We start from the raw sequence: 16,536 nt of genomic DNA, 5'->3' as shown, positions 1-16,536 counted from the left end.
CATTGTAATGACTGTCGTAGTCACTTTCTAAAAAAAAAAAAAAAAAACACAAATTAGATTGATTTGTATCCGTAGAAATGTATTCCGTCAATGCAAGGATTTCTTTGGTCTGTTTTTTCTTTCCTTTTTTTTGAGAAATCGACTACGGTCACCGTTAGTCGTTAGAAGACATTGATACTAGGGTCGGTGGGTATATAGACCAAAATAATGTTCAAAAAAGGTTTATGATCCAATCTTCTCAAAATATGGATATTTAGTCCTTTTACATTATGGACATAAAAACCCTCACTTTCTAAACACATTACCGTCTATGTCCCACGCTCAAATTTGACGTGGAGATTTATTAGCAAAAATTGTGGAGATTTATTAGCAAAAAATATGGAGATTTATTAGAAAAAAAAATGGATAGAAACAAATCATAATTTCTCTCTCCTCTAAACAGATTTGGAAAACAAATTTTCTCTTTCCTATTATCCGAATCAATCAGAAACAAAAATCCTAACCAAAACTACTGTAAAGTATGTATAATTTCTTCACAAGTTTTTTTTGCATGGTTATTTTTCATCATAAAGAAGATTGTTTCAACGTTATGGTGAGATTTTGGGTTGATTTTTATGGTTTTTTCTGTTGTGACATAGTTGTTCAAAGCTTCGTTATAAATCAATTTTTAGAGATCTGTTTGATAAATTATGTCAATTTCTGTCTGGTATAACTTAAACTACCGTAAAGTATGTATAATTTATTCACAAGTATCCGTGATTTACCACAGGATTTGGTAATTTTTGATAAATAACCAATGATAACAGCAAAAATTTAAAAGTTTTTAATTGATCAAACCTTGTAATTTCTGATAGTGGTCATTTATATGAAGGAATTTATATTGTATACTGATATACAATAAGTATGTTTTACAATGGGATTTAATGATGTACAACAAATTCTGATATACTAATGATAAAGTATAATTTTAAACGTTATATACCTAAACTGTAAATACGATATTATGTATAATTTACAATAAATTATGCAAACTTTATGAAAAATAATGAGACATTTATCACAAATAATGAAATCATGTTTCCTTTCCATGTCTTTCAATATGAACATGGAATCGCATTTCAATGGTGCCCATCCATGCACTATCCATTTGCAATCTTCAACAGGACACACAGCAGTAACACGCTTAGAATCATTCTTTATGAATTTGAAATCATGCCCGGTGTTGATGCTATATTGCCTAAGAGCATATCGAAAAGCTTTTGCACCCCCAGGAAATAACTGTCCTAGTTCTGTAAATATCTTATCCCAACCATCTGATTTCAGTTTGATTTTCTTATTTTGATTTGATGATTCTGCCTGGAACTCCATCTGTGATAACAAAGTGAGATAGATTAATTCAAATAAATTATATATACAAGTATATTATTTGCAGTAAATTATATGAACATTTGAATAAATTACATGTACTTTACAAAAAAGTACACAGGATTTACATATGTAAATCAAAGATGTTATAATAATGAAACGAGAACTGTTTTGATATTAAATCATACATAATGTTCCATAAATTACGTATGATTTACACAAAATAATATAATGTTAATGTTATTCGTGAAAAATTTGCAGAACCAGAACATATATCATGTTCTCAATTTGATATACATCGTAGGGAAAAGTTTATATAATTTACGTTACATTATGGTAATTTATTCTAAAGTATATATAATGTTAATTCTGTTACGAGTAACCGTGTGACAGAATCACGTTTCATCAATCTGTACGGAAAAAAAATCAGATCTGGAGAAAATTTGAATATCATACTTTGCATAAACTCCAAATCTATGATAACTGATATGACGATTGATTGAAAACAATAAGTAAACTTGATTTGTAAGATTTAGAAATGAAGTATTAATCTCATGAAGATCGTGATCATTAATACAAACTTTAGAGAGAGAAAGACAATAATAACTTTCTTGATCTGAAACAAATCATCAAATAAGAAAATTGTTTACCTGATTAACAATTAAGATGATGATTTTGAATAGCTCTAATGATAATGAAACAAGTTAATGGAAGATTTTCAATCGAAACATAATCAGAAAACATAAAATTTGGTTTGAGTTTTACCTGAACTTAGAAACTCAGTTTTCTGTTTTAATGGAGGATAGTTTCAGAAGATGAAGATGTAGAGAGAGAGAGAGAGAAAGATAGGACGAGAAGGTTTCGGTTACAAAGTTTTTTGTTTTAATGGAGGATAGTTTCAGAAGATGAAGATGTAGAGAGAGAGAGAGAAAGATAGGAAGAGAAGGTTTCGGTTACAAATTTAAGGAAGATAAAGATTTCTTTCTTCCTTTAGAGTCGGTAATTGGAGAGAGAAACAGGGAGATAAAATAGGAAAACGAATATTGGTTGATTTGAGCTTAAATTAGATTTTATATATATGGAAGGTTAGTTTAGGTATTATAAATTATTTGGTATTCTAGGGATTTGTGTTTTCTCTCTAGATAACACCAAATGGACTAGATATCCATTTGTATTATTTTTTTGGTTTCGAAACCCTTTATAGGATTAGAGAGGACTAAAAGTCCTATTAGGGCCCGTTTTTTGGATTATAAGCCCAAAAATTCTTGATACTATCACGAAGCATGATAAATTAAAGAAAATGATAAATTAAAAAAAAAGGGAAAAGGAAAGAAAGAGCCGTTACATTAATATACCTGAAAGAACTTTGAACTACAAAAATTTAAAACCCCTTCGGGAGAAGACAAAACTCTCCCCAAAGCAGCATTTTATCGTCACTACGAACTCCTAGTCACTAACCCTAGTTTTCTTTCCATTCTTCTTCCCTGAAAGTCTTCCATTTTGTTCAGATTCAGTTTTGTCAAATTAATCGCATTTCTGGTTCGATTTGATTCTGGTGGGCTACGAACAAATACAAATCTCAGAAATTTGTAATATACTTGTAAGTATATATCAATCTTGTTGTTTCGTTCTTGAGTTTTAATTTTCTTATTTTTGTAAGCTCAGGTGATTTTTGTTGTTCTCAACAGATTACTCAAGAGAAGTAAATCTTCTTAGGGTTTGTTGTGTGTATCAAGACATATTGATTCTTTTTTAGAAGTTTTTTAGTTACATTTAAGTATTTTATCTTATTATTCCTCTCCTGCGTGATGATTTTGTTTTTCTTCAATTTCAGGTGATTTTGTATTTTAATTTGTTGTTTTCATTAACTACATATATATTAAGATTATAGGGTTTGTACGAATGTAATTGATATCTAGAGAGCTCTTTTTTCTGCTATTGTTGAAGAATCTGGTCCTTTTTAATGGATTTCCTTTTATGTTGGATGAAAATGTGACCTAGTTTCCTTTCTTGATCATGTCTATCTCAGAGAATCCCAAAATTAATTTTTGTTTGGTAACATTCTTTCACAAATGCTTCTTTTGGACCAATTTTTGTTGTTTGTGTTTTATTTATACATAGCCTCTCACTTTTGAGTGATGGTAGTCTTCACTGTCAACTATAAATGTATTCTTAGTCTAATTTCTCGTCTAATTATGTTTTAGGGTTTATCAGAAAAATGTGTATTTAATCATCTTATGTCCTTTTTTTTTTAAATACCATGGCATGTTTTTCTTCACGGCTATCCTGCATTGCAGCTTTTCTCTGGCTTCATGAAGACGATGTTTAGAACACCTCTCACGCCGGTGTCAAAGACGGGGAGGACTTCTGCACCGTGTACTCCTGGAGGACCGAAAGCTCGCGAGGAGAAGATATATGTTACAGTTCGAGTGAGGCCTCTGAGCAAAAAAGAGCAAGCACAGAGTGATCAAATTGCTTGGGAGTGCATGAATGAACACACTATATTATCTAAGGATTTAAATAACGGCGGTCTACAGTCCCTTACACATTTGGTAAATCCAAGTTATTGCATTGTTTGTTGTTACACTATAGACCCACTCAGCTATTCTTAATGTACGCTCCGAAAATTATGTTGGTTGGTAAATCAGAATTATTGTGAAAAACAGTATTTTAGACAGCTAAGCAATAGCCTCTTACATCGGTTGTGTGCCTCATCAAAACCATTTTCTGATATGTGACTTCCTTTCTTGTTTTAAAATGTCTTGTGATTCAGACAGAGTCTTCGATCCGACCTGCTTGACGTAGCAAGTTTACGAAGAAGGGGCGAAGGACGTAGCACTATCCCCTTACTGGAGTTAATGGTTTGATATTCCTATTTCAATCTGTTTCGAGATGATTTAAACTTTTCACATATTGATAATTGATGTGACACGAAAATGTCACATTTGGAGAGCCTAACTTAGACTAATTAGTCCTTATCGAGTGTTATCAATAATATTTTATGTGTTTTTCTTGTTATGTATCATTTTTGGAGATAAACATGTAAACCGGAATAAAAGGAACGAATTGTCACTATCATTTCATGTGCCGAAAACGAGAGAAAAAGATTTCAAGCAAATCATATGACAAGTGGAGTCAATGACGAATCCGACGGTGAAAACGGAATTCAATTCGGAGTTCGGACGGGAAAGATATGAAAGAAAGAAGCCAAAGCCTTTTCTTGAAGGCACTCTCCTTTGTTTCTAGTTGGGAATCAAAGTCAAACCCAAAGAAAAACCAAAAGCCCACAAAGAAAAGGATTAGAGATGTTAGAGGCACCTCTTTAGGGTCCAAGGTGAAATGGTTTAAAGACTTAGTCAAACTTTGACTAAGTCTAGGGTTTGACTCAAGTTAGAGAAAAGGGGGGGAACTATTCATCATCTTCTACCTTGGAAAAGAAACAACCAAGCAAGAGAGAGAGGCTAAAGGAGTTCTAGGGTTTGAAGGGTTCAAGAGTGTGAAAGAGAGGGAAAAAGAGAGAAGAAGGAGGAGGCCGGCCAAGCTAGGCCGGCCAACACTAGGGCCGGCATAGTCTTGGCCGGAAGCAGCCGGAGGCAGCAAGAAATAGCAGCTCGGCTGCAAGCACGGGCAAGGAAGCAAGCTCGGGACAGCTGCTGTGCACGGGATGCGTCTGCTCCAGCACGGGACAGCACGCACGGGACGCAACAGCAGCCCGAGCTCTCATGGAGCTGCAGCAGCAGCTCGGTTTTTGAAGCTCTCATGGAGCTGCTGCTCGGGATTCCAAGGGGACGCACGGACGGCAGCTGCGCAAGCTCGGGACAGCAGCTTAGCACGCGCACCAACAGCTCGGGACGGCAGGAACGTGCACGGGAGCTGCTGGCCGGACCTTCTTGGGTTTTGGCCGGATTTCCTCACCTTCTTTGGCCGGAATTTTCAAAGGTTTCCGGCCACTTTCTTGGCCGGAAATCTTAGGGCTTTTACTCCCCATCATCTTGGCTAGCTTCCCATGTAGTTTGATTTGATTTTGGACAAGAAATTTCTAGAGAGAGAAAGCTAGGGTTAGCTTTAATGGAGGTTGTGTTCTAAATGGAGAAGATGATGGTGGTCGCTATGGGGAACCCAGAATTTGCTAAGGGGAGATCGACTGCACCTTAAAGACTCATATTTTCCGACGATCTTAGCCTCGAACCACATCGAAAAAGTGTGATTCTCTCATCATCTTCTTTCCATTTCTTATTTAATCACCATGTTTAGCTAACTTTAGTGTGTCGATTATATGAGATGAAATGTGATGAATTCGTGATTATTTTTTTAATATGATTTGATGTTTTGATTACAAATTGATTTCTATTTATTCCGATTATCGTTTTGATCGTATTTTCATGTGTCTTGTCATGCACTTCACATAGTTAGGCGACTAGACAACACTTTCGATGACTCGGGATTAACTGATTTATGACGTTTGTTTGACTAAGTATGGTCTCCGGATATACATAGTACTTAGAGACATCTACTTTAGGAGTCGAATATCGATTGTACCTCGACACATCAAATCGGACTACACATAGTCGTAGGTTTATCATTATGGATTCCCGGACTTCGAGACCTCTCTCACTTATTTATTGCTCGAATCGAGTCTTACCGTCTCCCGACTCTTGTTCCTCCGACTGTTCTTTCGAATCTCTCTCGCCTATTTACATTAGATTATCTAGTCTTTACTTGTTTTCTTCTCTTATTCCTTATTCATCATATCAAACCCCCCATTTGTCTTTGTTCCTTTTCCTTTTAGTCTAAGATAGTGAGTGACTCGTAGACCGTGGGCTAGACTCTCCCGATACCCAGACTACCAACCTATCCTTGGATCGATCCCGGCTTTGCCGGATTACTACTTGATACCTCCGCTTAGGTGTGCAACCTTTTCGGGTGCATCAAGTTTTTGGCGCCGCTGCCGGGGATAGGTTTTAGTTTGGACATCGTTTGTTTGTTTTGTTCATTAGTTTAGTGTTGTTTGCTTACTTAGACGTTCTTGCTTTCTTTGTTTTTTTGTAGTTTCTTAATTTCATTTCTTTTTTAGGCACCGTGTTATAGGAAAAGAGCCAAAAGTGACATAAAGGCGAAGGAAAAGGAAGGAATCTAGAAGCTTAAGAAGAAAGGCGAACGTAACGAGAGGAGCACTCGATAGTATCGCATTCTATCTCATCCTTTTTTTTACGTGTGTGTGATTGTTTAGTTCTTTAAGTGTTAGCTCCTATTTTGTGATTGTGTGTTAGTATCCTTGAACATTGTAAGATCATGGCGAGTTGGTTTGATGAGAATGACCTTATGCGAACCCTTTCCAACACTAGTCGACCATCTACAAGTCATCATGACTACTCAAATTTATATAGGAATGTTACGACTAGTGATAGGAATAGGCGAGTTGAGTCTGACCGACCTAAGATGACCATGGGTGAATATCGACGGATGTATGGAGTCGGTTAGACTCGTCATGAACATGGTTTTAGAGATTATGAGCATGAGGGTAATCAACCTCGTAAGAGTCTTCGAGACTATTGACAAGAATTTGGGATGACCACACCTTCATGTATGGATTTGTCATTGGATGATAACCGTAGTTCCATTAGTATTGATCGACCACGTCGAAGTCTTCGTAACTATCGACAAGCATATATGAATGGTTCACTTAAGGATGACAATTCCCGACTCGATGATTTCACTCAAAGAGTCGAGTCTAGGTATCTACGTGAAGGTAGTGAAGAAAGGACCATGGAGACCAGGCCATTAGCCCGGTTTGTGCTATTTGTGCGAGCTTAGATCATTTGACCGAGTATTGTCCCATGAACCGTGTTCCGCGAGAGTCTTCGTCTAGTTATACTCATATGCCTTATTACGAGGAGATGTCTGAAGATACTCTCCAAGCAATTTTAGAGTACCAAACTAGATTTAATCGAGATATAACGGAGATCACGGAACGGATTCTCAAAATTGTTGATAGACTTGAGTCAGAGCCTATCATCGACGAGGAAGGGGTTTGCGCACCCCAAACTCAAGAAGAGACTATGAATGATGGTGAGGGTAATACACCTAACTCTAGTCTTAAGTTAAATATCGAAGAAGCTCCTGATAGACCTTTTGAGATGGAATTGACCGATGACCCTTGTTGCTCAGTCCCTCGACCATTGTTATCTCACCATGATCGACCTACACTAGATTTTGATGTTCAGGATGATAGCTCTATGAGCAAGTTTGGGGATCACACGATGTTGAACTTTCCAATTTTTAACACTTATGATTACTTGGATGAGTTATGTAGAAGTGAAGGTGTTGCAACCAACTTTGAGGCTCCAGATGCCTTTAAGGGTGTCGATAACATAGTTGTTGAAGAGATAGCGAATAGCTTGTTGGATTATTTACCTAAGGAAATTATGGACCTTGACTTGGTCCCCGAGCCTATTGCCTTACCCTTAGAGTCTAGTTCGACCTTCCACATGATCTCAAACTCGATTGTTGACCCCTTTTGGGACACTTCGGACGTCTTTCCTAGCATGTCTAGGGACTTAGTGGATATTCTATCCACTAAGCTTGAGGATGACTTCTTGCCTTCGACTGACCTCCTCTCACTTCACTTATATGTCGACCCTTTTGATGACTTTTTAGTCGTCGCCCCTAGCATTTATGCGCACTTAGTGGACCGTGCATCCACTAAGTTTGGGGATGGCTTCTTTTCGCTTTTAGTCTCACTTGCACATCTTTCGTTTAATATTCTTGTGAGACTTTTAGCATTTGTATATAGCTTTCTTTGGTTTGACCCCCAAATCTTCCGTCTTTTGTTATATGATCGTTAGGTCGATTGAGATGGCCCTTGATGTTTGTGGGTAGCATCTCTGGAAACCCTCCGCGAGACATAACTCGTGCTCTTGTGTGAAAACAAGAGAATCAAAGGCTAATTGCATAGCTCAATGCAATCGTGTATACCCGCGTTAGTGGTAGACTTTATATGGTCATGTCTTTTATGTGCTTCATTCTCATTATGTTTTGGATATTTTAGGAGCATTTCTTATATGTTTTACTTCTAAGGCGTGGTTTGTTTCAAGTTTGGGGATGGCGTGAGCTTGACATTGACTTGGAACCTCGTTATACATGAGCCTTGGTAGTATCATCTTTTATCTCCTTCGGTTATGGTAATATCTCTCCACTCTTCTCTTTAAATTGATGTCCCTCTTTATCTTTTGGTGAGTGTATGCTTAGAACATTGAGGACAATATTAGTTTTAAGTTTGGGGATGCGGGATATGACCATAACCAATGCATGACCAGGGGTTTCAAAGACAAAAGGGTTCAAATTAGCCAAAATTTAAAAATTTTGAACATTTTGAGTAGATTTGCATGTGATTGTAGTGATGGTTTTAAGAATGTTGATGCATATGTGTCGAGTTGATGAGTTTTGTGATTGCTAATGGTCTTTGCATGAAAGTCGAGTCTTTAAGTGTTTGTGTTATACTATGGGAGTAACATCTTAGTGAAGAAGAGACATTTCTAAGAGACCTAGAGTAGTCATTAGTGGAGACTTAACCCATGTGAGAGCTCAAAGCCTAAATTGCCCTTCGAGTGTACTCTTCCGCGCTAACTCCGAGTAGAATGAAGAGCTACTCAACCTCGTAACTATTAAAAAAGCTCATTTGATCTCGTGTGCTCAACTTCCTTAGCCACTAAGAGTGACATTAGGATAGCGAATTAACCTTGCCCTTGTAGTCCATGAAACCCGATAAGAATGGCAACTAGAGGGAGGCGGATACTCCATCATCTTATATTCCGAGAATGAAGACATGAGAAGAAAGAATGAAGAATGTCAAAAACAAGTATGAAATGAAAAGTTGATTGCAAGAATTGAGTTATGTGTGTTGTATTTTGTTTTGGTTGATTGTATTTGTGTTATGAAAAAGAAAAAAAAGAAAAGAAAAAAAAAGAATGAAAAAAAAAAGAAAAACAACGAAAAGAAAGAAAAAAGAAAGCAAGAATGAAATAAAGTTATTTATGTTATGTTAGAGCATGTTAGCTCTTTTGTTTGAGCAATGTGATTGTATATATGTGTTTGTGTGATGTTCATGAATAAGTATTCGAAGCAAGAAACAAATGTGGAAGTGCTTGAGAAGTTCTATAATGAAGTAGTCGACATTCTCGGGAATCCACCATTATCATCCATTTCTAGTATCCGCTAACCTTTAGAAGGCATCTTTAGAGGGTAGAATGGGTGAGAAGGGCGAGTGAGCTTCCCCACTCTATATAGTGGCTAATTCCTTTTCGAAGATCATTCGTTCCAAAATGTTGTCCTCACCCCTTTTTATATGTTGAGTCCATGTTAGTGATCACACTCACACATACGAGCGAACCATTCTTGAGCGATTTCATATTTGGAGTGTATGTCCGTGAGGTCGAAGTCGAGGCGAAATGTACTAACTTAGGAATCAAAGTTTTGTGACTTCGGAACATAGATGTTGCTCATTATGGTATGACACTAGCACTTTAGGGTAAGATCATTAGTGAAGGGACCTTTAGCTTTTACAAGAACTTATTTACTTGATTCATTATGTGTTGACATGCTTAAACCCTTTACTAGATGAACCATGCTTATTTCTGATTTGGATGTTGGACCCTTGTGTATTTGAAACCATGATGTTTGTGGGTGTCATCTATGGAAACCCTCACGAGACAATACTCGTCCTCTAGGGGTAACCTAGAGGTTTAAAGGCTTGTTGCATACGCTAAATGGAACCGGGATGCCTCCGAAAGTGAGTTAGGCTTTTATTTTATTTTATTTTATTTCGCAGCCACTATATTTGCCTATGGACAAACAAGCAGTGGTAAGACATTTACCATGAGAGGGATTACAGAAAATGCTGTCAAGGACATATATGAGCATATTAGGAATGCAAGTGTCGTCCGTACCTCATACTTTACAAGCATCCTGGTAAGATCTGTAATAAAAAGTGGAGACTGTTTTGAGATTTATTTTCTAAATTGTAAAAATAAAGAAAAAAAATTATATGTTTGTGGCTCAACATGATGTCATTGTCTTGAAGGTAAAGAAATCTTTGCATGGTAGACCCCTTCGAACATGTTTCACCCACTGCTTATATTTGATAACCTCCATCGTTTTCATGTTTGAACATTGTTTTGTAATCCACTCTAATAATGGAACAATGCCAATATTTTCTTCTCCTACACAAATTTATATTATCCTCTCTTCCATGTGCAGTCTACTTGTACAAGAGACTTGATTAGTTCATTTAAACTTTGTTGTGATCCTCTGAAATCGGTTTCTTTGATGATTTTATGACATCGTAGAACCCAGAGAGAGACTTTGTCGTCAAAATTTCTGCATTGGAGATCTACAACGAGACTGTCATTGACTTGTTGAATCGAAAGTCTGGACCCACGGCTTTTGGACGATGCGGAGGTATATGCAAGACAACTTCGAGGGAGTCGAAGCACCCAATTGTGATTTTTTTCTGTTTCTGTGTTTTGCTTTTTGTTCTTAATCTTTATGAGTGTGTCCAATTTGTTCAATATTTGAATTGAACACAGAAAGGGATATTTGTTGAAAAGCTGGTAGAGGAAGTAGCTCAAGACTGCAATCATTTAAAGAGTTTAATTGGCATCTGTGAAGGGGAATTGTGTTGATCTATTTTTAACTATTTCGAGCTTACACTCAGGAATCCTGTCATTACTTGGAAGAAATGGTGATTCCATGAGAGTTTAACCTAGAGATTTCTTCTTTGAGGTTGGTGTTTTCTCCAACTTTATCATCGTCCGAAACTAAACTAATAATCTTCATCTCCTTAATCTCTGACAGAAGTTTCGCAATGGTTTCTGCAGCATCTTGGTTCCCTAATCTGTGAGAAGAAACCTCCTTATGGAGAACTTCTAATGCTCGATTTGCTTCTTCAGCAAGCAGCCTCTGTCGTTGCTCAAGCTTTCGGATTTCATGCACAAGCATGGAAGGATCTGCAGAGGTAGTTGACTGCCTCAACATTGCATTTCTTCTTCTCCCGACCTTAATTTCGTTTCGTATGGAAAAGTAGGTGTACCCAAAAGTGGCCCACTCTCAGTGGAAAAGGAGCCACATTTGACCACTTGACAAAAAGAGTCAAGTGAATTTGACCCCTGAAATTTATATAGAACAAAGTTAGAACAAATGGATAAAACTTAGAGGTAAATAGAAGTCGCTTATCAAATAATTTCAGCTTCTTGCGCATTTTTCTCTCCAACTGGAGCTCTAATTGTGCAATGTCTCTCTCGCGCTTCAGACTTTCCATTTCCAGCATCATCTGTACACCGCAAAATTTTAGGATAGATGGATTTTACATAAATGAAATAATTTTGTTGAGTTATCCATAAAATGCAAGAGCAAAATCTCCCTTGCCATGATTCAGAGGGAATAACTTTTTGAGGAAGGAAATCACATATTTTGCAAGAATTAGATAGCATTAGTGGATACCATACCTTCTGAATTTTCATATCTCTTTCAACTAATAATGATTTCAAGCATGAAGATGAAGAAGGTTTTGGAGTTTGAAGTTCTGCTTCAAGTCGAGCGACTTTCTTCTGCAAATGCTTCACGAGTTGCTGCTCTAAAACAACCTGAAGAGGCGGCACAATCACAGGGAACTGTAAGTGACATGTTGAGTGAGATGGAATCTGGGTCAGGATTCCTCCTGTGGCTGCTCTTATTCGCGCATAGACATGCCCTAACCAACTAAGCGATAGGCTCCACCTTAATCATTATTTGTTATTAGGTATTTGATCTGATAGATAAGGATCTGTTGGTATCCGTTCATCAAAAGGCCTTTTATTCCACTTCATACACATCACAGGCAAACGGGATTTCAAATGGATTCCAATTCTATATTGAAAAGCTCAAAAATATCTCTAAATTATAAAACAAGCATACCAACTCTAGTAGCAGATCTGCAAGTGAATATTACGTATTAATGAGGGGAAACACTTTCATGGTGTGCAGTAAGCTAATTTTCCAGTCACATTATCGTTATGAGGACTTTAGAGTGTTGTTAAAGTTCATGGAATCTAGTAAAGTACCATATGAGAACTTTGTGCGAGTTTGATATTAACTTATATGGTAAGAGCCTAAGATAGCACCACAGCCAAATATTGACTTGATTATATTGCATCTAATATTCGTGCCCGAAATAAAAATCCTTCAACATTGAAGGATCCATTCTGAAATACAATACATACCATATTAACTTGGGCTTTGTTTGTGACTTTCTTCGCACGAGTTGCAAATGAGAGTGTGTATCGTGATTGTTCTTTGTGACTTAAAGTAGGACTCATGGTACAAATGATGGCAGTTCTAGAATTTCCCCCAAGCGAAGGCTGCAAAATTCGTGTAAGCTTCGAGTCTCTGTATGGTAGAAGTTCTAGAACTGCCATCATTTGTACCATGAGTCCTGCTTTAAGTCACAAAGAACAATCACGGAACACACTCTCATTTGCAACTCGTGCGAAGGAAGTCACAAACAAAGCCCAAGTTAATATGGTATGTATTGTGTTTTAGAATGGACCCTTCAATGTTGAAGGATTTTTATTTCGGGCACGAGTATTAGATGCAATATAATCAAGTCACTATTTAGCTGTGGTGCTATCTTAGGCTCTTACCATATAAGTTAATATCAAACTCGCACAAAGTTCTCATATGGTACTTTACTAGATTCCCTGAACTTTAACCACACTCTAAAGTCCTCATAACGATAATGTGACTGGAAAATTAGCTTACTGCACACCATGAAAGTGTTTCCCCTCACTAATACGTAATATTCACTTGCAAATCTGCTACTAGAGTTGGTATGCTTGTTTTATAATTTAGAGGTGTTTTTGAGCTTTTCAATATAGAATTGGAATCCATTTGAAATCTCGTTGGCCTGTGATGTGTATGAAGTGGAATAAAAGGCCTTTTGATGAACGGATACCTACAGATCCTTATCTATCAGATTGAATACCTAATAACAAATAATGATTAAGGTGGAGCCTATCGCTTAGTTGGTTAGGGCATGTCTATGCGCGAATAAGAGCAGCCACAGGAGGAATCCTGACCCAGATTCCATCTCACTCAACATGTCACTTACAGTTCCCTGTGATTGTGCCGCCTCTTCAGGTTGTTTTAGAGCAGCAACTCGTGAAGCATTTGCAGAAGGAAGTCGCTCGACTTGAAGCAGAACTTCAAACTCCAGAACCTTCTTCATCTTCATGCTTGAAATCCTTATTAGTTGAAAGAGATATGAAAATTCAGAAGGTATGGTATCCACTGATGCTATCTAATTCTTGCAAAATATGTGATTTCCTTCCTCGAAAAGTTATTCCCTCTGAATCATGGCAAGGGAGATTTTGTTCTTGCATTTTATGGATAACTCAACAAAATTATTTTATTTATGTAAAATCCTTCTATCCTAAAATTTTGCGGTGTACAGATGATGCTGGAAATGGAAAATCTGAAGCGAGAGAGAGACATTGCACAATCAGAGCTCCATTGGGAGAGAAAATGCACAAGAAGCTGAAGTTATTTGATAAGCGACTTCTATTTACCTCTAAGTTTTATCCATTTGTTCTAACTTTGTTCTATATAAATTTCGGGGGTCAAATTCACCTGACTCTTTTTGTCAAGTGGTCAAATGTGGCTCCTTTTCCACTGAGAGTGGGCCACTTTTGGGTACACCTACTTTTCATACGGAACGAAAACCAAAGTCGGGAGAAGAAGAAATGCAATGTTGAGGCAGTCAACTACCTCTGCAGATCCTTCTATGCTTGTGCATGAAATCCGGAAGCTTGAGCAACGATAGAGGCTGCTTGGGGAAGAAGCAAATCGAGCATTAGAAGTTCTCCATAAGGAGGTTTCTTCTCACAGATTAGGAAACCAAGATGCTTCAGAAACCATTACGAAACTTCTGTCAGAGATTAAGGAGATGAAGATTATTAGTTCAGTTTCGGACGATGATGAAGTTGGAGAAAACACCAACCTCAAAGAAGAAATCTCTAGGTTAAACTCTGATGGAGTCACCATTTCTACTCTTGAAAACCATCTTGAGAATGCTCAGAAATCGATAGACAAGTTGATGATGCTTCTTCCAAGTAATGACAGGATTCCTGAGTGTAAGCTCGAAATAGTTAAAAATAGATCAACACAATTCCCCTTAAGAAATAGCACCAACAAACAACATTTATTACGCTCACCGTGCACACCCTTGTCCTCTTCTCGGAATATAAGGAACTCTGAGCAAGAAAATCTATCCCCACAAAACGAGGATCATGTACCTGCTGCTGATACATTAATAGAACCATGTAAAAGTACATTGAAGAGAAAAGAATGTAATGGCATCTCATCACGCGAAGGTACACCTGTGCCACGGTGTCCGAATTCCATAAATGTGAAAAGAATGCAGGAGATGTTCAAAAACGCAGCTGAAGAGAACATAAGGAGCATAAGAGCTTATGTTACTGAATTGAAGGAAAGAGTCACAAAGCTTCAATACCAAAAACAACTTCTTGTTTGCCAGGTAAAGGACCCGAGCTTTTCTTTTTCTTTTTGGAAATTTTGTCAATTACCTAAATTCATCAAAACCAACCAAAGTTAAAAAAAAATAGGCAAGCCACTGGAAAGTGGTTTCAGGGATCAATTATATTCTCAAACAATTAAAATGAAGCTGAAGGAGAAATCTGCATGATTAACGCTAGAATAACCAAACTAAGTTAGAAATCATCAAACTGAATTGTCTGAGTAAAGATTGATTTGCTCTCGAAATATATGTTTTTTCCAATATCAATGATTCAAAATAGATTTGAGACTTTGAGAAACAAACCCATTTCATTGATGAATCTTTGTTAACCTTTTAATGCTGTCTATAGGTATTGGAGCTGGAAGAAAATGAAACTTCAGCTTCTGAAACGGGAGTATCAGATCAGTCACCTATGTCATGGTCCCTTGTCTTCGAGGACCAAAGAAAGCAAATTATCATGTTATGGCATCTTTGCCATGTTTCAATAGTTCGCCGTTTACAATTCTACTTGTTATTCAGAGGAGACCCAGATGATCAAATGTATATGGAAGTTGAGCTCCGAAGGTTGACATGGTTGGAACAAAAACTGGCAGAGGTTGGCAACGCAAGCCCCGCTCTTTTGGGCGATGAACCTGCTGGCTCTGTTTCTTCCAGGTAAACCCATTTTTCCACCTTGTCTGTTCTTAGATCTTTTGAAATGTTTCATCACCTAAACTCGTCAAAATAGGAGACGTTTGATCTTCTATATTTTTTCTCCGCACGTTTTGGATTATAGCTCATGGTTTTGTTTGTGCCCCAATATGCAGTATCAAGGCTCTCAAGCAGGAACGAGAAAATTTAGCCAAGAGGGTAACGTCGAGGCTAACAGTAGAAGAACTCGAAATGCTTTACATAAAATGGGAAGTTCCGCCCGGGGGAAAACAGAGGAGGCTGCAACTAGTAAACAAGTTATGGACAGACTCACATAATATGGAACATGTAAGAGAGAGCGCCGAAGTTGTAGCGAAGCTAGTTGGTTTTTGTGAGCTGGTGAACAGATTACGAAAGAGATGTTTGAACTTAATTTTGTTCTCCCTTCTGATAAGAAACATGGATAGGCTGGAACCTGATCTCTAACTTTTTCCAAAATCTGTAAAGGGAAGTTTTGTTTCAAGAGTGGTGAATGAAAATCATTAAGCAATTTATTTTCGAGTCAATGGGATTTGGGGAAGTTCCAAAAGCTTTCCAGTTTTAGCTAATAGCATCTCTTTTGTGGATGCGTCCTCAAAATGTCCAGATGGAGATAAGTCGATGGAGATGAAGGTGGCGATTATGAAAAGAAGATGATGAATGTGAATGTTCCTCCTCCTTGTGCTTCTAGACTTGGTCAAAACTGTTTGACTGGGGGAGTTTAGTATGTTTCATGTTTGGTGCCCTTGGTCTCTCTCAGCCCACAAAGTAATAGTATCATACTGACTCATATTCTTACTGAATCTAGACTGACTTAGGTAGACATACAAGATTTATGGAGAGAAATGAATCTTGTTCTCTTTCTTTTTTTGCAAAATAATGAATCTCTTTCTTTCCAAGCGTAAAAAATCACCCCAAAACCTTGAAGGTCCTAA

General features: G+C 37.4%; 1 protein-coding gene, 1 long non-coding RNA gene and 1 pseudogene across 3 annotated transcripts; 2 read left to right on the top strand and 1 right to left on the bottom strand.

The window, feature by feature from the left end:
• Positions 1–957: 957 nt before the first annotated feature.
• Positions 958–2,527, bottom strand: LOC147543977 (uncharacterized). Its single transcript, XR_015223920.1, has 2 exons — positions 2,131–2,527; positions 958–1,368 (listed from the first exon to the last, which is right to left on the bottom strand). It is a non-coding gene; the product is annotated as an uncharacterized LOC147543977 (long non-coding RNA).
• Positions 2,528–3,671: 1,144 nt separating this feature from the next.
• Positions 3,672–16,123, top strand: LOC147543975 (kinesin-like protein NACK2; annotated as a pseudogene). Its single transcript, XR_015223542.1, has 12 exons — positions 3,672–3,917; positions 4,139–4,226; positions 10,193–10,332; positions 10,710–10,821; positions 10,950–11,042; positions 11,241–11,377; positions 11,911–12,050; positions 12,710–12,921; positions 13,537–13,891; positions 13,972–14,932; positions 15,282–15,586; positions 15,739–16,123. The product of XR_015223542.1 is annotated as a kinesin-like protein NACK2 (transcript).
• Positions 4,720–9,375, top strand: LOC147543976 (uncharacterized). Its single transcript, XM_086636003.1, has 2 exons — positions 4,720–5,568; positions 6,440–9,375. Exon 2 carries the CDS (start codon positions 7,203–7,205, stop codon positions 8,208–8,210), a length of 1,008 nt encoding a protein of 335 aa, XP_086492129.1. The 5' UTR covers positions 4,720–5,568; positions 6,440–7,202; the 3' UTR covers positions 8,211–9,375.
• Positions 16,124–16,536: the final 413 nt, after the last annotated feature.

The sequence above is a fragment of the Eschscholzia californica genome, unplaced genomic scaffold (genome assembly GCF_041429995.1).
Source record: "Eschscholzia californica isolate CP2 unplaced genomic scaffold, dmEscCali1.0.p SCAF_4, whole genome shotgun sequence".
NCBI classification, from domain to species: domain Eukaryota; kingdom Viridiplantae; phylum Streptophyta; class Magnoliopsida; order Ranunculales; family Papaveraceae; genus Eschscholzia; species Eschscholzia californica.
The sequence above is the reverse complement of the archived record's forward strand: the minus strand, read 5'-3'. Positions and strand labels throughout refer to the sequence as shown.